The sequence below is a fragment of the Dendropsophus ebraccatus genome, chromosome 2 (genome assembly GCF_027789765.1).
Source record: "Dendropsophus ebraccatus isolate aDenEbr1 chromosome 2, aDenEbr1.pat, whole genome shotgun sequence".
Classification (NCBI taxonomy): Eukaryota; Metazoa; Chordata; class Amphibia; order Anura; family Hylidae; genus Dendropsophus; species Dendropsophus ebraccatus.
Genome location: NC_091455.1, coordinates 62,177,475 through 62,205,346, shown reverse-complemented (window position 1 = coordinate 62,205,346; position 27,872 = coordinate 62,177,475). Strand labels below are relative to the sequence as shown.

Genomic DNA, 27,872 nt, shown 5'->3' with positions numbered 1-27,872 from the left:
TTTACTACAAAGTGGCCAACCCCTTTAAGTTGCACGGTGTCCAGATAGTCTTCGACTTCACTTGTCAAAAGCTGGCGAGCTCATGTTGCAGGATACTGGTCTTCCTCTGGTAATAATTAGGGATGGTCCGAAACTGCTGAGGCATCAGATTCCCGCTGTCTGCCCGCTCCGTGCAGCGGGTGGATACAGCGGGAGGACCGCCTAGAAAACTGGGATACAACCTATGGCTATGGCTGTATCCCAGTTTTTCAGGCTGTCCACCCGCTGTATCCACCCTCTCCATGGAGCGGGCAGACAGCGGGAATCATTGCCGAGAGTTCGGGTTCTTACGAACCCGAACCGAACTCTGTTCGGACCACCCCTAGTAATAATGTAGTGGTTCTCTCTAGGGCTATAGCTGTGTACTGCAAATAAAATTATTTTCTATTTATATGATTGTATCTTATTATCTCTTATAAAAACTGTTATGCAGTTAAAGAATTAGCAATTTTCCCTCACTGCTATAACGCTGCAATGACCATTCTTTTTGAGCCTAAAAAGAGGTTCTCAACTTTGGACAAGGTTTATTTTTTAAGGGTCCCTTAACAATGAGCTGATCACAAAAAGCTCCCCCCATACTCAGAGTTCCATGGATCAACTGTACTTTGTTGAAAAGACAACAGTGTATGGTTGCTCTGATGGTGGAGTCCTTGTGTTTTGGGGAATCACTCTGACTTTTTTACCTGTCATCAGTAACAATGTTTGTATTCTGTGCAAAGGAGCGGATCTTTTGAGGTGTGCGCTTCTTGCGGAGAGGAAAAAATATTTTGTCCTACAAAGAAGGTAAGCTGATCAGTCTATTTGTAGAATAGTACAGTACTTTGTAGAGACACCAGGCGGCAAATGTTCTATTTCCCTGTAGCACCGCCACAAGGGAAATTAAATGGGATTTTACTGTTTGAAGATAGCGCTAAGTGTGAAATGGACACCCCTGGAGGTGTCTGGGCATACTGTGGAAGAGGGTAGCTTCCCTTAGAACCATAGTGAAGGTTTTGGTAAAAGCAGACAACTCCTTTAAGAAAAATACCTTTCCCAAAATACCAAGAAAGCAAAGTCTCACACGTAGGGAGTGAAAATAACTTTATATATTATACATATTTATATACACAAACATACATAATCTATGAGCGTCCATAGCTTTACCACAATATGAGCTTTCTACACCTCAAGAAGTGGTTTTGTTCTGGGACTTACAATATTTCAATAAAAATAAGATTTAAAAGAAGCTTCATCATAAAAACTGTACTTAACCATTTGAGGCTCATCCTTCAGAAGTTGTAATAAAACAGTCTCTTAAGATTATGGCCATCCTTACGCTGGGCCACTATTAGGCAACATAAGTGCAAAAAAGTCAGACTGCAAATAACTGCACGGACCAACAATGCAGGAGTGGGGTGGGGGGTGTATGTCTGCGGATATTGGTCAATTAGAGCCCACGTCTATATGTATATCGGACCTAGAGTCAAGTTATTTGCATACACATTAACACCGGCTAACATGGTTAGCTGTATCTTGACTGAATTTACTGGGGGGAAAAAAATATATTGATAATAAAAAGGCAACAATAAAATTCTCCAGAATACACTAGATGTTCCATCGAGATCGCTTACATATGTGGCCACTGTGGGGATACAATGCAAAATTCCATATGTTTTATTGATCATGCACTTGTCTCTGTACAGGAAAGATATCATCACATAACACGTCATGTACACAAAAGCTGGAACATGAATGAAATGTGAGCTTTAATGCAGCGTACAAGGCTTTAGGGAAGTAACTCCCATACACCTGGAATCGTTCTTGTGCAGGGAACTGCATCCAGTTAAGTGCTCCTTCATATTATATTAAAGGGGACAAAGGGCTGTAGTTGGTTTTAATGAACTCTAGTCTATAAAGAGATAACATAACTACACTTTGGTAAGCTTTGGCTAGTAATATATTATATTTTTCAACATGAAGCTTATGAAGTAAAATTCCCTTTAACGTTAACAATATGTAGCAGCTGCTCAGTGGTCAGTGATGCACAAGGCACACTGTGAGTGTTCTCATACAGGTTTGCATTAACATACAGTACTAAGTGATACAACTACAACTCGTACCTTTCACTGCATAGTAAGAATTTCTTCTTTTGTAGGACTATATACAGCCACGATTATTCTTAGTGCAAAATAACAATTTCAGATTGTACAAATATCGGCACACATGCCGAGGGCTCCTGGACGTTTGTTCAGTACTTCTTATAACACCTTCAGTCTTACATCTTGGGCCTCCAACCATTAATAAATTGCATTATTTTTTTAACCTGGAGTTTGCTTAACTTAAAGTCCTCGGATAGGATCTCGTCTGTAAGCTGGACAAGTAAATTACCGTCAATCTTTTCAGAGACAAAGAAAGAAATGACATCTTCTGATAGCCCAATGAATCGAAGAGATTTCGAGACCTCTTCAATGGACAATCCTGAGAGGTCAGATGGAGGCTGCCATGGAGAGCCATCTCCGCACGACCGTGGTGCTAGCTGCATGTGTAGAGGAGAAGAGAATGGGTAGGAAATGGAGAAAATGTCCTGCATGCCCTTTTTCGCCAAAAAATGCTCCTCTGTGATATCTGGGGAGCAAGTCTGTGAGCCTTCTTCTGCTCCGTCAATTTTCATAGAAAGAGATAGGGGTTCGAGGACTGGGTTAACCTCACTTGACTTAGGTGCCCGCGGGGGTAATGCAGGACATGACATACTCTGTTTTGTGCTGTTATCGGGAACAATTTTCTCAGATGAGGTTTCCAATGAGTAGCTGGCAGACTTTGGACAGCCTGCAGTTATATCGGTAAATTCAGCTGGTGTGCCCTGTGTGAACCCAGTTAATGGGTCCACCCCACTAAAGTCAAACGGAGCTGGAAAATTTCTCTTTGGTGTGGCTGGTGTCTTCTGTCGAGGATAGCTGTAATAACTGCGGCACTGGTCCACAAGCAGGTCGTTCGTGTTCATACCTTCAGCCCCACCACAGTAACGGTTTGGCCACGATAATCGAGAGGGAAGGATTTCAGAAGCTGCTACCCCACAAGACAAATTGCTCTCAAGATCACTTGACTCATTCTTGATCCAGTTACAGGGGTAGCATGAAACTTGAGCATTGTCTGAAGAACCTGCAACTTCGTTCTCAGCAAGACCACTGAGAGAAAGAAAAAAAAAACTATTTACTATTATATGCACAATAAATTCTAGCAGATTTCACCAGATCGTAACATTCTTATACACTTCAACTAGTAACATAACTGTAGACCATCTCACAGGGTCATACTGAGGACTGCCTAGTTGACTCAGCGGTTATAATAGGACAAATGCAAACATTTGCAAATGAGCATATATCTCATATCACAATAAGAAAAAGTCATAGACCACATATCAAGTTTTCTACAAAATTTGATGCATGAAATGTCTATGTTCTTCTTTTGTATACACTGGTCTCTTCCAGGTTATCTGTTTTCCTCCTACACTTCTAAATACTACTAACCAGCTTTCTATCAGTACTGGCCTTAAAGCGACCATACATTCAACACATACATAAATTTAGTAACTGTTGGATGAACGTTATCTCTCCCCACCACCCCATACACATTAATGTGCAGCACAGTCATATATTCATGTGTTCTCTATGAGGAGGGATAAGCCACAGCCACACTGTTTTGGCGTACATCTTCAAAGAACAATAGGGACAGGCAATCGAAAATCCTTCATGCTGAAGCCTTCTATTCACCGGAATTATCTGCGGGTGGTGCATCAGAAGGTTGGGCACCTTTAAGGCCCTATTATACAAAGCTATTATCGGCCTGGTGGTTTTGATGGTTTCCGTACAGGAGTCACCCCTTTTCTGGGTCCTTCCCTGAGGGATATCTGGCTAGTCCTGGGTTTTGAGACTCTTAAATGAGGCTCCACAGGCTTTTCTTTTGCTATCTCCTATGGGCTTCCCAGACGATCTAAAGATTGTCCAGGGAGCCCCCCCGCAGCTCCCCGCCCGCACTTACCTGCTCGCTGTCGGTGCATGTAATAGCGCCGGCAGCAAGTGGGGAATGAGGAGCAAGTGAACGCTGACCTGAGAGGTGGGCACTCACTTGCTCCCTTTCATTGCCCCATGTACTAGGGGCTTTAGTGTGTGTGTGTGCGAGCCTCACTGTCGAGAGGGACTAATGTGAGTAATGATCACCTTTGGACTACTAGCTGGTTGGTGGTCAAGAAGCAGGAGGTACACTTCTAATATGCATGAATTGTGGGAATCCATAACTCCCATATCATATATTTTTGTCTAGTGTATTCCACTGTGGCATTAATATAATAAAGAGCCATCAATAAATTCTGAACAATAACTCAACAGGAGGAAGTATACTGCTATTATAATACCTGGAAGACAGATCAACATCCCACTAGCTTTTTGCTAACCGCATTCATTGGTCTAAATGATGTTAGTGGCCAGCATATACTTTATTTATTCTAGAATAGAATTATTAATATTTTACTAAGATTTAAAATGACTTTTACAGATCTAAATAACCTGTCTGTAAGTAAATATTATCTGTAATAAAATGTGCACTGTAAGAGTCTCCATTGTCCTTAACCTATTCCTCCCCAACCAATGGACTGACATTGAGAGGTGGTATAACTAAACACTAGTGGGTGAAGTCCATGAATAATGTATATACAAAGTTAAATAATATATATAGAAATAGAAATTATCGTCTAACTTTCCCAATGGGCACTAAAGGATTATAGACAAATAATATAGGCAAAAAGGAACAATATGTTCTTTAGAGACAAAAGTTAAAACAAATGTATGCGGTAAGATATCCTAACAGTATCACTCAACTATGAAACCTGGCCAGCCATGTAATATACCTGCACAAAATGCAAATAAAATCGTACAAGCATTAAAGTCCAGGACTAAAAAAAACATGGCTTCTATTACAAACAGCCCTACACCAGTCCATTGTGTTTGGTATTAAAATGAATGCACCATCAGTACATTCGCTTTAAGTTTTGCACATGGCTAGAACGGCGCCAGCAAGGGGAAGCTGGTTCTCACGGTCCTCTTTTTGAAATGTGGCTTGGTTCCCATGAATGGCACTGTTCTATTCCTGGGCACCAGCCGGGGATGAAGCAATGGAAGTAGGCTGGCCCGCCCACCAGTGGGAGAAAACCCCTGCCCCTCTGTGATGCGGCTACATTAATTCTAATGAACAGAGCCGTGGTTCAAAAAAAGGACTGCGGCACGGCTTCCTGGGCCGGCGCCATTTTATACATATGCAAAACTTTAAAACAAATGTACCATCAGTACATTCACTTTAAGTCCAGCTTCCTTGAAGTTATTGATGGTAATGCCAGGCAAAACCTGTAGCCAGGTGGGGTGCTGTTAACAGAGGAATGCAGCCATGTTTATTCCTTTAGTAGCTGTTGAGAGGATGGCACTTCCGACAGTGTTGGTGCTCGAGGAGATAGGTATCAGGAGATGTAGTAGAGAAGACCCAGAACTCACCAAGTACACCTGCTTATTTATTGTGCATTAAGCATCAGGTACAACAAGGATGGGTTTCGGCCAAGCATGACCTTCATCAGCTTAGGAAGCACCACCAAAGCTGATGAAGACCATGCTTGGCCAAAACGCATCCTTGTTGTACCTGATGCTTATTGCACAATAAGTAAGCAGATCTACTTGGTGAGTGTCGGGTGTTCTCCAGTACATGTTTATCTCTTTAAACAGAGATTTCTAAGTTTACAGTAGTGAAAAGTGAATATACAGTAATGACCAAGAGAATAACTTCATTAGCTTGGCAGTCAACTTATCAGCTGGCTGCCTTTTAACTCAGTGCTGCTCCTCCCTGAGTGCTTGGAAAAGCTGGATGCAGTCCTAGGAAAGTTCTTCCTGTTTTCCAGGACTGGATCCAGCTTCCCAGGCACGTAGAGCAGAGCAGCACTGAGTTAAAAGGCAGCCGGCTGACAAGCTGACCGACGAGTTAACGAAGAGATTTGCTTGATCATTACTGTATATTCCCTCATCTCTACAGTACAAAATGATAACAATTGGAGCATTCATCCCTAAATTTAAGGGGTCACACAGGATTAACAAAAACAACACATACCCTCTTGCATAAGAGCACCACCCCTATCCTCAGGTTGTGTGTGGTAGTGCAATTGCTGCATCTGTGACATTTAAACAGTAGCTGAGAAGAGTTTATGACTTTTTTCTTGAGCAGGATACTGAAATTGTGTTTGTGAAGAACAAACATCTATATATTTCATCTTAAAAGTCACCATGAGCGTTTTTTTTCTTTATTCTGGCGACCTGATAAGGCAAACTGAATCTCTGCCTGCAGCTACATAATGCTCTTAGTCCTCATCATGTTGCTAGACTAGTGTTACATCTAATGCATGCCTAGTGATGAGAGAGAACGGCAAGAAGTCACCTCCAGTCTTTGGCTTTTGCTGAGTTTCGCACTATAATGCAGCGCTCAGCAGTTCCAGTGTTTACAGAGACAGGCATTACTTACATGCTGTGCAGCCCTGAGGAATAGTAGGAAAGCGTAGGACTGGGAGAGCGTGTTTGCTGCCGTGCTATTTTTCCTGTTGGCGGAGGAACAGATGGGGTGGGGGACGATGGTTTGGAACTGCGAGGAGGCACAGGTGGAGCATTCAAGAGTCTGCATTCTTCTTTTACCTAAAATGGAGAAAATGGTTATTTGAATATGTTCACAAAAATCTATTAACTCTTTACATCAGCTTTTTTTTTTATTGAAAAAATTGACTGAAGGCTGAATATTGAGGAACATGTGCTGTGGTTTCCTGTACACTTCAACAAAATGTTCATTGTAATAAGCGAGCACTAATGAATCTCCATAGCCATAAAGGTAAACGGAGTCTAAAAGGTGCCCGTTTGTCTTCGATAGCTGTCACCCAATCACTCCATACATATGAGCGCTCTGCTTGGCCTGGCCACTTCTGGCGACCGATTATTTCCCTGAAAACCCAATCCTCCTCTTCCCCAGCTGTCAGGGAAGAGACAGGAGGCCTCCATAAACATTAGACAACTGGCTGGTTTTGCCAAAACAGCAAATTTGGACAACTTGTCACAGATATGTATGGGAGTCTTAAAAGAGGGTTCACACATCATGTACTTGTTACAGAAGCTGCACCAACCCCATTCACTTCACCTCGGATTGTAGGCCCTACTTGCAGAGAGTTCACAGACTCCACAGCAAAACGTACCCGATGAAAAGCTTTGATTAGAGAGGGCGTATTGGGAGTTCATCCCCATTATATCTCTGGGCTTAGTAGATTCCAAACTGCTCTCTACATTGCACCTCACCACCTGCGCGCTTGACCCAATCCCATCCCACCTTATCCCCAACCTCTCCTTAGCACCTGTCCCAGCACTAACCTATCTCTTCAATCTGTCACTAACTTCTGGCATCTTCCCATCTCCATACAAACATGCAACCGTCACACCCATCCTTAAAGGGAATCTGTCAGCACCTATTCTTGGTCTGAGGTGCTGACAGTGTGAGGAAGGTCTGTGTTTTCTAGTGCCGGCTCATAACTATTTTCCAGATCGGTGCTGTACTTTCTGTAATTTATCTTTATAACTGTCAAAGAGGAGGAGTGGTAATGGCTTTGTGCCGCACTTTGGCCCGCCTCACCACTACCTCCTCCCAGCTTGTATTGAAAATTCATGCCGCCTGTACCCCGGCCTCCTGGCGCTGTCATCTGTAGCTACCTGGTTCTGTGTAGTGATTCGCGCATGCGCCGTAGTGCGTCGGAGCGGCGCAGGCGCACTGAGGGCCAAAGCCTATGCCCTCAATGGCTTCGCTCAGTGCCACTCCGACGCACTACGGTCCATGTGCGAATCACCCTGCAGGAGCGTGCGCGCACTACACAGAACCAGGAAGCTACAGATGACATCGCCAGGAGGCCGGGGGACGGGTGGCATAAATATTCAATACAAGCTGGGAGGAGGTAGTGGGGAGGTGGGCCAAAGTGTGGCACCAAGTGATCACCACTTCCCCTCTTTATGTAATTTATTTTCATAACTGTCAAAGTACAGCACTGATCTGGAAAATAGAGGTATGAGCCGGCGCTAGAAAACACAGACCTTCCTCACACTGTCAGCACCTTAGACCAAGAATAGGTGCTGATAGATTTCCTTTAAAAAGCAATCCCTTGACCCTACCTCCTTTTCCAGCTACCGCCCCATCTCACTTCTCCCCTTTGCCTCAAAACTCCTAAAACAACATGTCTACCATGAACTATCCTCCAACTTTTCATCCAACTCGCTTTTTGAGTCCCTGCAATCTGGCTTCCGCCCCCTCCACTCCACAGAAACTGCCTTAACCAAAGTAGCCAATGACCTGCTAACTGCCAAAGCCTCACGCCAATACTCTCTTACAAATTTTTTCATCCCTTGGCGTCACTTGCTCAGCCTTCTCCTGGATCTCCTCTTACCTCTCCAACAGCACTTTTAGTGTCTCCCACTCCCACACCACCTCCTCTCCTCGTCCCCGCACTGTTGGTGTTCCCCCAAGGCTCTGTACTCGGGCCTCTCCTCCTCCATCTATACCTCTGGCTTGGGACATATCATAGAATCCCACGGCTTCAGGTACCACCTCTATGCCGATGGCACTCAGATCTACCTCTCTGGTCCTGAAGTCACCTCCTTGCTATCCAGGATTCCAGAGTGTCTATCAGCCATATCTTCTTTCTTCTCCTCCTGCTTCCTAAAACTCAACATGGACAAAACTGAACTAATCATCTTTCCCCCATCTCGCTCCACCCCGCTGTCTAACCTGTCAATCACTATCAATGGCTGCACTCTGTCCCCTGTGCCCCAGGTCCGCTGCCTTGGGGTCACCTTTGAATCTGCCCTGTCTTTTAAACCACATATTCAGTCCCTGACCACCTCCTGCCACCTTCACCACAAAAACCTTTCCAGAATCCGCTCTTTCCTCACCCCTGACTGCACAAAACTGCTGGTACTTGCTCTCATCTCTCGCTTGGACTACTGTAACATCCTTCTCTCTGGCCTTCCATCTAACTCCCTTGATCCCCTCCAGTCTATCCTTAACTCTGCTGCCCGACTAGTCCACCTTTTCCCTCGCTTTGCCTCTGCCTCTTCCCTCTGTCAATCCCTCCACTGGCTCCCCATTGCCCAACGTATTCACTTTAAATTGGTGACCACAACGTACAAGGCCATCCACAACCTGTCCCCTCCGTACATCTCTGACTTGAAATCCCGCTACCGTCCCTCACGCAACCTTCGATCCTAAAGTGACCTCCTTCTGCGCTCCCCCCTTGCTTGTACCTCCCACAACCGCCTCCAAGACTTTGCCCGAGCCTCCCCCATACTCTGCAACTCGCTACCCCGACACATCTGGCTCTCATCCACATCAAGTCCTTCAAAAGTAACCTAAAAACCCATCTCTTCAAACTAGGTTACAACCTACAATAACTCTGCATCACACTTGACTGGCTGCACTTTACCTCCTGTTTCTCTCCCATTACCTTATAGATTGTAAATCCTCATGGGCAGGGTCCTCTTCCCCCATGTACCAGTCTGCCATTTGCCTTCATATAATGTGTTTTTGATCTTGTATTGTTTCTGTTTGTTACCCCCTATCTCTTGTATAGCGCTTTGGAATTAAGGGAGCTCTATAAATAAATTAATAATAATAAATATTTCTGGGCTTAGTAGTCCTCTCCATTATATCTGTGAGCTTAGTAGTTCTATCCATTATATATCTGGGATTAGTGGTCCTCTACATTATATCTCTGGGCTTAATAGTCCTCTCCATTATATCTGTGAGTTAAGTAGTCCTCCCCATTATTAGTCTTTCCTGTGCAGCGCATGCCCTTTTTGTAACCTCACTGTAGAGGAAGGCATGTACTGTAAGTTTATAGAGTAAGGTGTTTTTTTTTGGAGGAGGCAGAGCCTCTTTAAAGGAGAAGTCTGGCGAAAATTTTTATTAAAGTCTTGTATTGCCCCCCAAAATGAAATGCTTAAAAAATGCTTTTTCCCTGAACGTACTACTACATCAAGGCTTCACTTCCTGGATAAAATGATGTCATGAACCCACTCCCAGAGCTGTGCGGGCTGTGACTGCTGGAGAGGATGATGACAGAGGGGTGCTCAGTGTCCCCCTGCCATTATCCTCTCCAGCAGCCACAACCCGCACAGCTCTGGGAGTCGGGTCGTGACATCACCATTGTATCCAGAAAGTGAAGACTTCATGCAGTAGTAAGTGCAGGAAAAAAAAACACTTTATAAACATTTCCTGTAATAATTGTATATTGGTGATTTGTATAACTTTGGGGCACTATACAATACTTTAATTAAAATTTTCGACGGACTTCTCCTTTAGGGCTGGTTCCGGTGTTTTCTTTACACTAAATGTAAAGTCAGATTAAGATTAGGTTCACACTGCTATATTGTTTGCAAATCTTGAAGCAGTTTTAGTAATGTCTACTAGTGTTGCTTCCTTGGCGGTTCGTTACTGTCCATTTCTTAGATGTGGTAGTAACAAGTTTCCATCATGTGCTGGCACCCAAACTATAGGTGGGAACAGATATCAGATACTTATAGTCAGAGTATTGGTAGTGTCAGACAATATTGCTGAAAACTCTCACAAGGTTACTGCTATAGGACTGTAGAGATTACAAAGATTCATCTGTTACCTTAGGTGGCATATGGTAGGTGGGGGTCTTACATAGGATCCAGAAGCTTTGATTTACACCTATGCCCAGCAATCCCATGTCTTTGTCCTTATGTGAGTTTTGACAACTGATCTGAGCACCATAATTCACACTGCCTGTTCATGACATAAAGCTGTCAATGACTTTGCTGCTTTGAAGCAGCTCTTCAGTCTTGGCTTCTTAATCACAGGGTGTGACCCCTATTAGAATCCAGTGTACCGCAGGTCACTTCACTGAAGACTCTGCTAAGCTCTTGAGCAATGAAGTTTCTGGATCAGCTCCAGACTGTCCTTTAAGTTGTAATGTTGCACAGACAGGTTCCTCTGCATTACAAGCTGCTTCACGGGGAAGCTGTCAGGCTGATTTACAGTGTTTCTTGCCCTGCTGGAATGTAAGAATCAGAGGTATCTGGCCACCAATAAGAAAATACAGGACATTTCCTATCCTGGCCACCATTTATTTCTATACAGTCATGGATATTCCCTGAAGTCTAATAATTTGATATTCCCTTCAGACCAACATAAGGAATTATTTTATTCTATGCACTTTATATTTATTACTTCCTATTTAGTGCATATAAAGCCAACACAGAGCTGTATACTGATTGTATTCGCTAATAGTAAAGGAAGAAGCCACATATCCCTACTGACTCCTTTTAAAGTGACAATCCACCTATGCCACTATGAGGAAATGACATAAATAGCAATTCCCTTCTGTAATGTCACTATATTATGTGTTTTTTAGCTGCTGGATCTTTCCCATAATAACTTGCTAGGTCTGTAGTCCCAATAGCAGATATAGGCTGCTTTATAGCTATAATCTATCAGTAGAGATGAAGGTAAAAAAAACACAGAAATTCACAGGCTCTGCTGGTCACCACCAGTTCACTTCTGCTCTTTAGGAGGAGGTTCATGGCAATTCTATTCCGATTCATTCTATTTCCTAGTATAAAACTCAAAGATTTACTTCCCTATCACCTTGAGGGCCCAATAAATGATGCCTGGAGCTGGGAGTATAATAGAGAAGTGTAAGTAATGCAATTCCCCGTGCACCTGCAAACTGGTTACAATTCCAACTTGTATCATAAAATCTGTTCATGTAATTAACAATATTTCCTGAACAAGTTTCTATATTTCTTAGCACTGGTGCGGCTTGTTCACACTGGTAAAATCCACAGAGGTTTTTCAGCACAAAGTGAGTTTTCGTTACAAACCATGAATTTCTATTCAGAGTGGAAAAAGACCCAATGTCACTCTTCTGTGCATTCCCATATGGAAGCTCTCAATGAGATCCATGGGAACTTTATATATTACATAAAAAGATAAACTAGAGCACTAGAGATGAGTGCAACTTGAGCTGCTTGAGGCTGAACAAGTTAAATACAGCCCCAAGGCTTCCTGGAAAACACGGATGCAGCCGTAGGCTAGGGCTGCATCCAACTTATTCAGCCACCGTTATTCATAAGCCGAACGATCAGACTTAAGCAGCTCGAGTTGTACTCAACTTTAATCAGCACCACAATCCACATGGTAAATACCACACTGATTTTAATGTGATATTTCCATTGTGGTTCTTACTAGTGTGACTATGCCCTTTATGAAAGCACTGGCTATGTTCAACAATGTCTAATAAGATAAAGAAACAGGCACTCACCAATAAGTGTGTAATCATCTTTCTGCTTTATGCCCATACTAAAACCCGCAAGGAGAGGAAGCATGGCAATTAGCTCAATTAGCACTTCCTCTAGCTGAGGATTGGGTCACTCATCAGCTAGACTAGAGGAAGTGCTAATTGGGCACGAAACATGCGTCCCTAAGACCTGTTTGCCATGCTTCCTCTCCCAGTGGTTTTTGGTATGGGCATGAAGCCGAAATAAAGAAGATTACACACATATTGGGGAGTGCCCGTTTCTTTATTTTACTGGACATTGTAGGACGTTATCTATTACACATAACAGAGCACCATACTAGCGTGTTTGTTGGTGGCTTATGTTCAGCAACGAGTGAACAGCAAGTTCAGGAAGAGTAGTGCCGCGTCTAGTATGCTTGGACTGGCAATGTTCACGATCAGCCTAACACAGAACATCTCCATGTATACCTGAGCCCTATTAGTATGCTGTGCTCAATATGTGGATAAGAATTAAAAAAAAAAAAAAAATTCCTCTGTGCTGTTTAAAAAAAACAAAAAACAAAAAACCATAAAAATGGATAAGACCCCCCCCCCCCGCCCTCCCTTCGTTCACTAGCCCAGTGTGTCTGACCCTTGGTCTGGGAGCGAGGGCCTTCATCTGCCTGTTGTTTCACCGGCTTCAATGCCTGTGTTGTTCTCATGCTTTCATGTTTTGGTTTTATTGTGTCCCAGCTGGACTATCCTACCTTACTCTCATATAGGCATAATTATCTGCATGCTCCTTTTATGCACCCACTGGATGATACATACTAGTCTGAGGTCAAACCCTGCTTTCATACGCAACGGACTCAAATGCTCTTTGATTACTCAGACGCATTTTGAATTAGTAGTCTTTGTTAAGGTTTTCTGCTACTGTTTTCCTTTCTGTGTGACTCCAATGTATGCGTGTTCTTGAAATAAACTTCGCTTTGAATATTAAAAATGGATAAGAAACTTCTAGCTTTTATATGACTGTTTATAAGGCCTGTGACTTGTAAAATGATCTGTTGGTATAGGATTTCCTTGATATCGTGTGGGAGGCAACTTGCTGGAGCACAAACTTTCTCCCATACTTTTCCATAAAACTTATTTGGATCAATCATTGACAGAACCCGCAGTGACAGACACTGTTACATACAATACTTCACTGCAGGTGATCGTAGAAAACTTTGTAGGCGTCCAAACATATGTTGGTCTTACATTTGTAGGATCCAGGGCACATGGCATTCATGTACTAGGGGACATGCAATAACCTGTGATATCAGAGCAGGCAATAATGAAACTTGCCGGTTTGCTCTGAAATACTGAGCTGCTTAGTGCTGAATGATTGACCAAATGACAAGGTGCACCCTAGCCACGATTCCCCTATATTCCCAGACATATATGCGTATACGCTCAGCGGTGTGGGTGTGAGTGTTTTGGTTATAGCTGTTACCAATTATTCTTCTTGGATTCTTGACATGTGTGTGGGAAGTTACTTGAGAACACATTATTATAAATCCCTGAGCGCTACCTGTAATTTGAAGCTTATGTTTCCACCCAGACTCATCTCCACAGACATGAGAACAACCAATTCTTCAGAAAACACTTCATCCTGTACAATACATACTGAAAATGACACCCATTGTGTACTGTCTGTACTGTATTTGTGTGCATCCATCCACCTGCATTTCTACCTGTACCATTCCAGATCTGTGTAGATTCCTGATAAGCACAGGGAGAGGATGGTACGTAATGGTGGGGGGACCATTGGAAAACCATGTATGTTGTTTTTGGGGTTCAGTTTATTAGCACCAATAAATTCTACACTGCTGTACCGAAATCTTACCTCTACCCACCAGCCCCTGTCTCCAGTTGGACCCATAATCTAATCTCCCTACATCAGATCCATACTAGGGTTAATTTCATAGGAACCCATTTAATCAATATGTTTTTGAGAAAACCAGAAGACACCATACAAACACTGGATAGACCATACCAATGTTATGCTGATGATATCCTTAGTTGGATTCAAACCCAGTTCTGCAAAGCAACAGTGCTACCCAGTGAGCCACCATGCTGCCCCATAGTTGTAGAATGTATCAGATTCCTGAAAATAGCCTAGGAATTGCTGGATAACACCACTTATTTATTAGCTATATTAATATTAAAAGCTCACAGATGCCTCCTGTAATCCTGGCACTTGTTCCCGATGGAGCCTGGCACTTAATGCAGTGATGATGGAACACATGGAGTGGGCGTACAATGGGAAAAGCTTCTTGCATTTATAATTATCCAGATCATTGTACAACTCATCCATATTCACAAACACACCCCATACCACAGCTCGGGAAGTGTACATTAGAGCCAGCCCTGCCCAGAAATCTCCACAAACAACCAGCAACCATGTTACTCTCATCATTACAGTCTTCTAGGTCTCAAAGACTTTGGTGCTGCCTCGTCTGAAACATGCTGTTTAGTTTTGGGCACTGGTTTAAAGAGACTCTGTACCCACAATCTGATCCCCCAAACCACTTGTACCTTCGGATAACTGCTTTTAATCCAAGATCTGTCCTGGGGTCCGTTCGGCAGGGGATGCAGTTATTGTCATAAAAACAACTTTGAATCCTACAGCGCTGTGTCTAACGGCCGGGGCTTACATTTGTATATGCATTAGGCTGGCACCACCTCTCCGTCCTTCCTCCCCACCCTCCTCATCTTTAGGAATGATCCAGGAACATTTACTGCTGTTTGAGCTTTGCACAGGTGTATTAACGATCCAGCCCATGTGCCGGGCTCACACAGCTGAATAATAGGAAGCAATCTGCCTGGAGCATTCCTAAAGATGAGGAGGGCGGGGAGGAAGGACGGAGAGGTGGTGCCAGCCTAATGCATATACAAATGTAAGCCCCGGCCGTTAGACACAGCGCTGCAGGATTATTGTTTTTATGACAATAACTGCATCCCCTGCTGAACGGACCCCAGGACAGATCTTGGATTAAAAGCAGCTATCTGAAAGTACAAGTGGTTTGGGGGGGGGGGTCAGATTGTGGGTACAGAGTCGCTTTAAAAGCGCACAAGTAATCTAATAAGAAGCATAAAGTATCTTCCTTATAATAAATAGATTTAAAAAAACTAAATTTGTTTAGTCTAATTTCGCAGTGTTTAAAGGGGTTATCCAGGACTAGAAAAACATGGTTGCTTCCTTCAAGAAACAGCACCTCTCTTGTCCTCAATTGGGGTGTGGTTCTGCATCTCTGTTCCATTGAAGTGACCTCAGCCCAATTAACTTCAGTACACAGGTACACTGGAGGGAAGGAGCCATGTTTTACTTTTCCTGTACAACCCCTTTACAGGAGAAGTACAATGAACCTAAGGATTAAAATATATAGCACAGGCAGGCGGTGCAGGAACATAATAAAGTATACTCACCCATCCCTGTGCCAGCACAGAGACGCCTTCCTAATATCTGCCATCCTCCAGCAATTCCTGCTGCTGCAGTGCCACATACCCCGTTGATGGATTTCCCCCTCAGCCAATCAGTGACTAAGACACCACTGCAATCACTGACCGGCTGAGCAGGCAAGCCATCAGCCGGTCCATGACATTGCAGCATAAGGAGCTGGGGTCATGACATAGGCGAAAGCCGGACGAAAATTACATCCAGCAGCTGCACAATAGAGATGAGAGTAGCAGGGATGGGCAGGTTAGCGGATTTATTCCGCTGTGTAGTGTATCGGGTTGCTCTTAGTGTGATTAATAAAGTTGGGCAGAACTCACGTCATGCCTGACGTCATAGGGGGAGTGTTTGTTGGGCTCGCACATGCGTGGTGCGAGTCCGGAGACGCCGCGACCATGTTTAGGAATGCAGAGCAGACTATACCTCATGGGGGACTTAATACAATTAGTGGCATGTGAGTATGGATACCAATTTTTCTAATTACGGGTGCTATCAATACCCATGAGAAAGTCTCGGTGCTGAGACGGAACGCGTGGGGTTCAGTGGACCTCGACATGGACCTCCCTTTATGGTGATACAAACTTTTTTTGTGGTTAGCCATACATGGCTGAATTTACACTCTGCCACTTTTTGATCAGTACATATTAGGTTACAGGCTTACACATTATGGCTTGCATATTTCACATTTGATTTCTGACCTAGCAGCCTGTTCCTTAATACCATTGGGGAGGTCGATACAATTGTTTATGTCGGGGTATCTTTGGGTCTGTGTTTACCTTGCACAGTCCCTCATGTGTTGTGTGTGTTTTAAATGATTTTAATGTGTTTGTTTGGCACCTGTGGTTCTATTTATCAATAAAGATTTCTACATTTCTTATACATAATTTTTTGGATATAGTCTGTTTATTCTGGATGTGCCACCCTCTTTAGTATAAGGCATTCTTTTTTCTTGTCTGTGTTGTATAGATTTTCATGTCATATTGGGTAGAGCACCCTTTGTTATCCTAATTAGGTAGTGCCTTGTCCTCTTGGTCTAAGTAAAGGGATGGGCAAGTGTACATTCTTTATTATGTTCCCGCACCTTCCTGCCTGCCTCTGGTTCATGGACTTCTTCCTTTAAATGATTCAAAAATAGCCACATTTATAGTATATTAATGAACTGGGTTATGATTTAAAAATATAGAATGGTAAAATACTTACACTCCTTCTATCCCACTGACTGAAGGTCCTCTTAGGATTTATACTATATCTATACCAACATTTCCCATCATGACTTCCTATCTATACTACTCCTAAGTGGCAGAGGCACCTAGACCTGGAGGTGATGGGATCTTCCGCAGCTGTATGGGGTAAGTATACATCCACCTTTGTGGCTGGATGATTACACAACTGTGGTGTGCACATTTTTAATTCCAATAGCCAATGGGTTGGGTGACACAAAATATTAAACACCAGTGCATTAACCACATATGGAATGAAGCAACGTGAAACCCATCTAACGTTTCATCGTCACCACCATGATTATTATTATTGTTATTGAGGTGTTTTGTTATAGTTATGCCTCCATTGTGTGCAGACGTAGTGTTCTCAGACATGCAGGATGTGGGATGCTACCAGTAAATAACTATGTGAAGAATGTCAGCTATGATGCACACACAGACTTTTGTTGGGTTCTGTGTGGCACGGAATATAAATGCCTAGTTTTCCACACTTCTTTAAGTACAATATATTTCTGTGCCGTCAGTGGTTTACTATGCCTATACTATCCATGGATTGCTGATACTGAGTGGTCACTAGTTGGTAGATGTCATATTACAGCTCTGTTTTGTATTATACCTCATGAATCCGACAGGAAAACAATTCATGGCAAGTACCATCAAATAGGAAGCATTCTCTGCTAGAAGTATTGCATCTAAGAGAGAATGGCTCTATACTGTACATATGGTGCCCTAAAGAGCCTGAACTCAGGAGCCCTATGACGCATCTGTGCAATGTTGAATGGCTCCCATTCACTGGGCTCTGCTGTGCGGACGAGGACATCATCTTATGACCAGGAAGCACATGAACTATTCCAACAAGCAGGGTTAGTGCGATCATACATGTAGAAATGCTATATAACAGGCACATACAGTAATAAAAAAAAAGACATTTTTGCAATTTTTCACTGATTGCTAACACCTGGTATTTACATAGTAATCTGGCCAATTCAAGGCATCTGGGTTACATATATTAACTTACAGACTATCTACCTAGGTTATAGTTTTTTTTTAAACTACTAAAGCCCTTTTTACTCCTTATGGTTGCTCCCCTGCAGACCTGATAGTTACAGTTTTAGCAGTATCATGTTCTAGCTCATGACTGGGATCACTAAAACACCTGCAAGATCTAAAATTCAAGGGGCCTCAGGTACGTGTGACTACCATGGCCCGGCAGGGGAAGGGGTTAGCTATACACTAAGATGTTACATTTGGGAATAATGTAACCTCACATGTTGCCATCTACTCACAGCTTCTGATTTGGGAGGCACTGGAGGTGGAGGTAAAGATATATCCGAACATTTGCTTGTAATCAGAGATCCAGGAGATGAGAGGGAGGAAGTGCCACACTTGGAATGCAATGAACCTCGGAAAGCATCACATTTGTTCTTCTCGCTTTGTGAACGGGTTAGGGGTTGTCCCCCACGTTTCCCACTTCCTAGTTCTAACCAGAGCTCCTCATAGGGAAGCTCTGGCTTGGCTGGTAGACTTACAGATTCCTCGCCGGTTTCAGGGAACAGGTAGTCACTACCACTGTCACCAGAGTCTTGGTACTGAGAAGAATCTTGAGGGAACACAGCCCAATCCCCACAAAGGTCCCTACAACCGTGTAGGTTCACCTCGCTATTTCCATGTAGGTTGTTTCCATAAACACAAACTGAAAGCCTATGAAAGGACTGGGTCAGCTCATCACGGGCGTAACTCAGGGAGTTTGGTATGTGACTATGTCCGGAGCAATAACTCTTTTTAGGGCTCTTGCATTCTTCATTCCAGTCTGCTTTTACATCCCTTACAGCACGGGAGTATTCTTCTATATCAAATTGCTCTTGGCATATATTGTACCAATGTTGTACTACGGACTCCTGCCACATTTCTCCTTTTGCTATATTTTCGGGTAAGCTAAATGTTGGGACAGATAAATGTAATGGAAAATGCATGGGAATGATTTTACCGGCACGAAGCACACAACAGACGACAACAGTCTTAGTTTGTATATTGACAAACTTGTACCGATGCCCCTCACGTATGAAGTGAAGATCATAGGGGTTACGAGGAGGTGGGCTAGGCACAGTCACATTCACAGGCAGTCGTGTCTTCTCTACAATGTTACGGATGGTGTGTTCTCCATCTTGCATCTGAATCTCTAGAGGACTGCGTGTGCTAAACCTCCCTTTACACTGAAACGGAAGGCTGATGCTTTCGTTAGTTCTATGATTCATGCATATCAAGCAAGGCATTTTGCCTTTCCCCAATTTGCTGATTGAGTTCAATTTTCCAATTTTCTTAAATATGGTATTCAGACGTGACTTTTCCTTGGATGTTTTTGCATAAAGAATCTCAGCCTGGCCCATTAATGTAAGTTCATCTCCGGTACACAGCGTGATGTTATACACTTCTGTATCTTCATTGCACTCTCCTGAAGCAACCTGTAAGTACAGCAAATTATATTTGTTATACAATTTATATCATCCACCGGGAATAGCTGCTATAGAAAAAAAATCTGATAACAACATGCAAAGTGATTACTGAGTAACTTACACAGAAACAGGAACATGCTCAGGAAGAAAAAGAATATTTTAATAATCTGCCAACAAACAGATAATCTTTTCTATGTCATGGATATTAATAAATACTCAGTAATACACAGTCCCCAAACACGGCGGACGTTCTGTCCCGCTAATATTGGCAGATGGTCTTCACTGCACATGCAAGGAAGGGGGATTGTGGAAAAGGTGTGTGCACCACTGTACGGCAAGTGATCAGATCCATGGGGAAGAAGGACAGTACAGGGATGTAAGTAGTTTTATTTTATAACAGCACATTCATACTCCCTTACATATATGTATATGGTACACATCTGATTTTACCAACTCTATGGGACAACTCCTTTAATCTGTTTTACGCTAAAACCCCTCTATAGGTCAACCTTGATGGGTGCACACAGGAAAGGGCTCTACCACTAACACAAAAAGAGGCAACCCTATCTACTACAGGATGGTACTGAGCAAAGTAACTTCATCCATAATATAAATATGGGGCGAACACCTTACGGTATGTTACTTGGATAATGGTAAACAACTTGCCAAGGTTTAGGGCTGTGCATTCCCTGGACATGAAGTCCATTTGATCCAGGTGAACCAGGAATATACCAGAGTTCAAAAGTTACCTTTATTTTGCTGTCAGTCTGTAGAAGTGAGATAGGGTGATGACATTCAAAGAGCAAAGGTCCTCACCAGGCTTGGGATTACAATTATCGTGGCTTCTGTCATAAAGTAAGGCAATGCTATGGGGTATAAGGTAGTACTAAAGGTATACAAGATATCTGAACTGAATAAATAAATTGTCACTACCTAGAGATTTGGCCATTTGGAATGATGCGCTATACCCAGTAGATGTGATATCTAAGAAGTCCCTATCAGAAGTTGAATAAATGTGGAAAGGAATTGGTCTCCAGATTTATTAGAGGATTCACAACAAGCCCTAAATGTTTCAAGAATTATTTAAGGGGTTTCAGTCAGGGATGAAAACAGTATGCTTTAAAAATAAAGATTGGCTGAGCGGGCATTTTCTGTAGGGTACCATTGTCATTGGAAGCGGGAATAAGGCAGGTGAATGTGCATTATTTTCTATTCTGCACCCAGTGCCCTTTGTGTAGGTACTGGACCCCTTTAAGGTCCAATGTATGGAGGCCTCAGTGTACGTCTGGGGTTGGACTTACTTGGAGGCCATGGGTTCCTGTAGTAATACAGTTTAGGCGCTATCTACATTTCTCACTGCAGAGAAACTATTGACTGTGTAAACTCAAACCACCAAATACCCACAGATCTGACAACGATCAAACTGCCTTGTTTTTTTCCCAAATCCTTTTTCTTTTTCATCTTATGCATATAGAACTTATATTTTAACATTTTTCAATTTTTTCTTTTTTTTTATATTTTCATGTTTTAGTGTTACTTTATTATAGACATTCTTGCTATTCTCTGGTACCAGAATAACGCTTTTAGACATTCCATGTTTTTTATATATGTAAAATAAATCTATTTCTATATTCTAAACTGCAATATAGTTTCTATATTTATTACATTTTGTATTTATTTACACTGATTTACATGTTTAATTATATATAATCAGTTTAGAGGATTTACTAATCGTAATCTTATTTACCTGCATCTCTAACTAAAAGGACCTACACCTCACTGTCTACATTATCTACATTTCTCACCTTTATCATAGAAAGACTGTTTGACCACGAATAGAGATGAGCGAACCTCGAGCATGATTGAATCCATCTGAACCCGCTCGTTCGGTATTTGATTAGCGGGGGCTGCTGAAGTTGGATAAAGCTCTAAAGTTGTCTGGAAAACATCAATACAGCCAATAACTATATCCATGTTTTCTACATAGCTTTAGGGCTTGATCCAAGTTTAGCAGCCACCGCTAATCAAATGCCTAACGATCGGGTTCGGATCGAATCGAGCATGCTCCAGGTTCGCTTATCTCTAACCACGAAACTTTCCTCTCTACCAGGGATGAGGACCCTCCAGCTGTTGCAAAACTACAATTCCCATCATGCCCGGACAGTCAAAGCTAAAGCTTCGGCTGTCCAGGCATGATGGGAGTTGTAGTTTTGGAGGACCCCCATTGCTGCTCTATGCTGCAATAGTCAAACTAGTCAGATTTCACTTGGTTTTCATTTAAGTTTCTGGATTGGTAATATCCTGAAGATCAGTTGACAAGAATGTAACTTTTTTTTTTACATTTTTGTTTACATTTCCTTTTTTGTTTTTATATTTCTGTTGTTTTGTTCACAACTCACATTGCTATGCAATAAACTCTGCCATCATTCCCTTCCAGGCCTATTGGTAAGGCATGTAAAAAATCATTGCATCCTTAGCATTAGTGGGCCAATGGCTTCACTGGTTTACACTTCAGGGTGCAAGAGAGGTCTTGTTGTCATCTCACTATTAATAGTTACCGTGTTTGACTATTTTTTTTTTTTTACCGCTTCTTGCAGTCACGTTCTGGACAGCGAGCAGAGAAAGCTCTCCTCGCTTAGGAATAGAGCTGCCCAGGCTGTTCTCAGAAAATCTGTAATTATTGTTGTTATTATTGCAAGAACAAGTCGACTGAGCTCAAGTCAGGATAAACAGCAGAGGGATTATTATCTGAGGAACTATGGTTATTTAGTTTGGAGAAAAGACGGCTTAAGGATGACCCAATTACTATGCACAAATACATTTAAAAGGTCAATACAGATGTCTATGTAATTTTTTTTTATACCCAGGTCTCAAAGAGCAGCACAACTATGGAGTGCATAGGATCACCTTTCCCAGAAAGGGACACCGATTGCAAATAGTGGATCAACTTGGAAGAACTAGCTTATCTGTGCAACACACAGGCATCCCATTAAGGAACAGTGTAATGCTGATTTTACACAGCAAGATAAGCTACGTATATAAAAACATAGTTTTGTGGACAAAGAATTGGTATAACTTGTAAGTCTTTGATTGAAACCGATTAGGACCACCCACTGGACTCTTAAGCACAGCAGGGATTTCAATAAGTTACAAGTTATCCTGAATCCTTTTATACACACATTCACAATTCTTTCCACAACCCAAAAATGAAGTAGGTATGGTGTATCAATAAAGAAGGGGTTAGTCTGTTACCTCTCCCTCCACACACACACGACTCCCCAGGTGTCTACGAACATGCTGGTACTAATGCAGCAGCTACTTGTAAAATGCAAATTCAGGGGTCAGAGGGAAGCAAGAAGCATACACCATCCAGCGCCACATGTAGGCAAGATGGTGTTGATGCGTGAGTGGCAGAAGATGTCCGGATGAGGCCCTGGGGAGTTGAAGCACTCACCACTTAGGTTACATCTGTTCCAGAAGAATACAGGTTGGCTGAAAGACACAGAAGAAGAGTGCCACAGCCTCTCTGGCAGCAGGGAGAGGAGACAAGGTCAAGCTGCTCGCTTCCACAGGAGGATCTACACAGGTCTACAGGGTCCCTAAGATGGACGGGCACCAGAGGAGAGCTGGAAGGTGACCAATAACCGGCAGAGTTGATCAGGTAGCAGTGGGATAGAATTAGATGGCTTGCTATCCCGGACAGTATCAGAATGAATACACTTTATTAAAAAAATCTCCCTCATTTACAGAGATACTTTTTTTTTTTTTTTATTGTAAAACGCTCTCAGACCAAGTTACTTGTAATCCAAGGTTTTACTTGTATATCCTCTATATAACAGAATGCTGATAGTTTGGATAGTATATTTACAGTGACTGGTTCCCTTTTAGAATTTAATTCAGGACCAGTACTAGAATTTATAAAAAGTGATATAATTGCATCCTGTACACTGTATAACTGAATAAATGACATAACCCCCTAGATGTACCAATTACCCACCAAGCTGGGCATACATAGTCACATCTCTGTAAAGACTCTGACAATTTGGAAATCAGCATATTGTCTACTCCGTGTATTTTTTGCCAAAAACAAAAAAGATTTTATTGCACTGTGCTTTGAAGTCATTTTCAGTGTGTGTTTTTAGTGTTCATCTATCTTTGTAGCTGTGGGAGGTAGATGAGAAATTAACAGACGGAAAAGCATATTTGCAGGAACAGATGATTACCTAATAGTCATTATGACTGTCAAGAGCTTATTTAAAGTAGAACAACATTTACTTTGAAATCTTTAGTTTCTACTGATTGTCCAGATTTGATCAATGATCAGTAATTACATCCACAGCCTAATTACAGAATATAGATCAGGGCTCTATAACAGGATCTGCACCACGTCTGACCTGTTATACCGGCTGCTCCCTTTTGTGCAGAAAGATAAAATTGGTCTTATGACTGCTGCAAACTTTGTCTTAAAGGCCATGGACGTCTTTGAAAAGCATTTATGGTTTATTCTAGATTTGTTTTTACATTTTCTCCATAGGTCTATATTAAAAATGTTACTTTAGCTTCTACAGGCACTGCAGCTGGCTGTGTGAGCTTTGCATTCTAAGGCCGCCCGACCCCCTGCTAGAGCCCCGGATACTGACCGCATCTCGCCAAGTCCCGCTCCTGGAGCCGGTCCCAGGACAAAGAGATCCCCGTCGGAAGCCCGGCGCGCACGTTGCTGAGGCAAGTCCGATGCCCATAGAGAATGACGGCCATTCATTCTCTATGGGTGTCGGACTCATCTAAGCAGCGCGCGCCGGGCTTCCGACAAGGAAATGTCCGTCCCGGGATCGGCTCCAGGTGCGGGACGTGTCGAGATGGGGTAAGTATCCGGGGCTCTAGCGGGGGGTCGGGCAGCCTTCACCCCAGCATGGGGGTCCAGCGACAATTTTGTATTGTGTTGCTCCCCACAGGAACTATACAAATCACCAATATACACTTATTATGGGAAATGCTTATCAAGTGCTTTTTTTCCAGCACTTACTACTGCGTCAAGGCTTCACTTTGTGGATAAAATGGTGATGTCACGACCCAACTCCCAGAGCTGTGGGGGCTGTGGCTGCCGGAGAGGATGATGGCAGAGGGATGTTCACTGTCGGCTCTGTCCCCCTTCTGGACTCCCTGCCACAGCTCTCCCCCCCCCCCCCCCCAGCTTGGAGACACTTCCCCTGGCGTCTCTAATCCCCACCCCAAGGACACCTCCCCGCTGGGACTCCCCCAGCTTGGGGACACCACCCTCAGTGTGCCCGCTCCCCACCCCAAAGGCATCTCACCGCTGGGACTCCCCCCCACTGTCCCCCAGCAAGGACACCTCCCCTGGTGTGCCTGCTCCCCACCCTGCCCAGCAGCAGCAAATTCTCCTTTAGGGTGCATTCACACGTACAGGATCTGCAGCAGATTTGATGGCCCAGAGTTACTTTGCATTGAATCTGCAACTTCAAATCTGCGCCATCAAATCTGTTGCAGATCTTGTATGTGTGAACGCACCCTTAAACAGCCTAAATTATTATCCACAGCAAACTACCTTTGTTTACTCTTTTCTCTCTCTGCAGTCTTAATGAGCTGTGCTCTAAGGATTCTCTCCCCCCTTATTCACTCTGAGCTGGTGTGTAACCTCTCCCACTTACTGCTATCTTCTAGAAACGAGAGCGCAGAAAGGCACTAGTCAAGACTATTAAAGAATATTAATTGTGCGCGTTCTACAGTCTCTTCAATTACTACTGCTTATCCTTGCACTCATCCTACTTTTAATAGTAATGGTACAAGGAAATACAGTGCTGTACTGTTTCCTTGTATGGGTCAATACTTCAGTTCCTTCTAGTAGATGTATAAGGATGGGCAGTAGTAAACACTAAAGAGGCTGTGGCGCTTGCATGAGCTCCGTGGCTCCTTTGAGCAGATGATTGGCATGTTTTTGGTAGCGCTCCAGAACAGGACAGGGTGTTTCACGTTCCTGGATTAGAAACAGATTTGTTGAATGTACGAAGGAGGCATGGCTTTGGGGAAGTCAAGCTTTAAGAAAATGATGTAACACAATTAAAACCATTTAACATAGTTTTACATAAGAAAAGCAAACAGAAAGTGATGCTAAACTCCACAGACATCTCCGTGTGGTAGTACACAGAGCTCATAGTCTAAATACAATGGACATTTCCAAGTACAACACAGCTTTGGAGGTCAGTATGTGACAATCTGCTAAGTCGTGATGTCACATTCTATCAGATCATGTCATTGTACAGATCAGCCGGTAGTACACAGGGACGACAGGCTAATCATGCCATGGTGACATCATGAGCAGGAAATATGGGAGATGGTAACGGCAACAATCAATACAATCTGCTAGCCTGGATACTACTTCTAGTGCTTCCTGAGAGGAAACTATTCACAATCTATGCTATCTAAACACCTCGGATAATTTCCTGGCCAACAGATGAGGAAACTATTCTGTGCTTTTATTCTTTACTACTCAGCAGCATGTCCAGCCGCATTCACTACAAGGAAAAAGAAAGCATTTTCCAGACTGGATCATCTGCACTGATTTCTTTCTAATATAATTCCCATTATTATATGAAATCGGTTTCTGCTAAGAAATATCCACATTTAAAGGTATGTTCATACTGAGTAAAACAGGTGGAATTCCCCAGTGTGTCAATGGGATGCCTCGTGCATCTCCGCTCAAAGAACTGACATTTTAATTCTTTGAACGGAGAGCAAAGGCGCGGGAGGCATCCCACTGACAGAACCCAGGCAGGCGGGATTCCGCACCCGTTTTACTCAGTGTGAACCCACCCTTACTTCATCTATAAGCTGCAATTCAGGTCTCAAACTGATGACACTGTTAGATAAGAAGACACAGAGTACCTTTTATATCTGTCTGTACTTCCAGAATGCAGAAAAATTATTTTATTCTTTTCCAAAATCTTAAAGTGCAGCAAGCTGGAATGCCTCCTCGTCCCCCCTCCCATCCCTATCCTATCCCTGCTTGAATGACAGCTGGAAGGGGAGCCTTGCCTGTTAATTAAGCAGGGAAATAAATGGGAGGGGGAATGAGGTAGCGTTTAGAGTCGGGTTACCCATAGACATCAGATAGTCACGTTGCTTTCACCATAATCAGCAGGTTTGGCTTACTTTTCTCTAATATGTACAAGCACCTTAAAAGGGGTTGTCTGAGGAGCAAAAAAAAAAGAATTACCCATTCTTACACCCTGACAGGGCACTTTGTTCATCTGCAGCAGCACAGCTTCATAACTTTCTCCCAACTGGAAGAGGGTGGGTTGTGTCAGTGTGGTGGGTGCAATTATATGACACAGGCACCAATATATCATATACATTACATAACAAGTCCATGTGTTAAAACAATCTCCTTAGCCAATGTCATGTTTATGATACTCATTGTGAAGTAACCTGAGTATATATCTGATAGTGAATAACCTCTTCTCACTGAAACATATCTATGGAGAGCAATACAATGACTGTTACTGCAGCTACAAAGATTAACTATCACTGCAGCTATGATGTTAAAGGGGTTATCCAGCGCTACACAAAAATGGCCACTTTCTTCCAGAGACAGCCCCTCTCGTCTCCAGTTTGGGTGCGGTTGTGTAACTCCTTTCCATTGAAGTGAATGGAGCTTAATTGCAAACCACACCTGAACTGGGGACAAGAGTCATGCTTTCTCTGGAAGAAGAAACTCCCAACTTCTCAAGTAAAATAATGACTACTACTGTAGTGCAGTGTATTATCCTGTCAACATAACGCAGAAAGACAACTTGACTGGCCTTGCCAGTGGAGCAGCCGAGTAGGCACAAATACATGGCATATGTCGGGGCCTCTGCTGCCATGGAGACCAAATCAACATCCCAATGATCGTATGGTCCGGGTGCTGATGGGGCGATAAATTCCCAAAAACCACTTTAATGCCACAATCACCTTTGACCACAGTATCTAAGGGGTTAAGCTAACGGGATGGAAGTTCTATCTGTTTCTGGCACTTAAAGCAGGGACCCTGCTGTTGAGGAGCATTGTGCTACTTTTGCCCTAGCGACAAAAACACATTTTGTGGTCAACATGGGGTAAAAACACCTGTCTGATATTGTGGAGGTCCCCATCATGTAACCAGAAGAAATCTCACCCTTCAAAGCATGGACGCCACAAGACTTCTCAAGGCATCCAGTGTTATCTGGCACCGGCAGATTCCTTAACATGTAACTTGGGGGGGGGGGGGGGGAGACATAAGACAATCCATTTTTGGATGTTATTCTTGGCAGGTTATTAATGGGTCGACCACTGAA

General features: G+C 43.0%; 1 protein-coding gene across 2 annotated transcripts in view; it reads right to left on the bottom strand.

Moving 5' to 3' along the window:
* Positions 1 to 1,102: 1,102 nt before the first annotated feature.
* The window catches only part of GAREM1 (GRB2 associated regulator of MAPK1 subtype 1), a 74,552-nt gene continuing 47,782 nt past the window's right edge, over positions 1,103 to 27,872 (bottom strand). The window contains exons 4-6 of one of the 2 annotated variants that reach the window (XM_069957656.1): positions 18,376 to 19,551; positions 6,571 to 6,737; positions 1,103 to 3,203 (exon numbers count right to left, since the gene is read on the bottom strand). In XM_069957656.1, coding sequence (XP_069813757.1) covers positions 2,294 to 3,203; positions 6,571 to 6,737; positions 18,376 to 19,551 — 2,253 coding nt within the window. In that variant the 3' untranslated portion in view covers positions 1,103 to 2,293. The remainder of the gene's footprint in view (positions 3,204 to 6,570; positions 6,738 to 18,375; positions 19,552 to 27,872) is intronic. The other variant, XM_069957657.1, reaches the window with a different exon arrangement.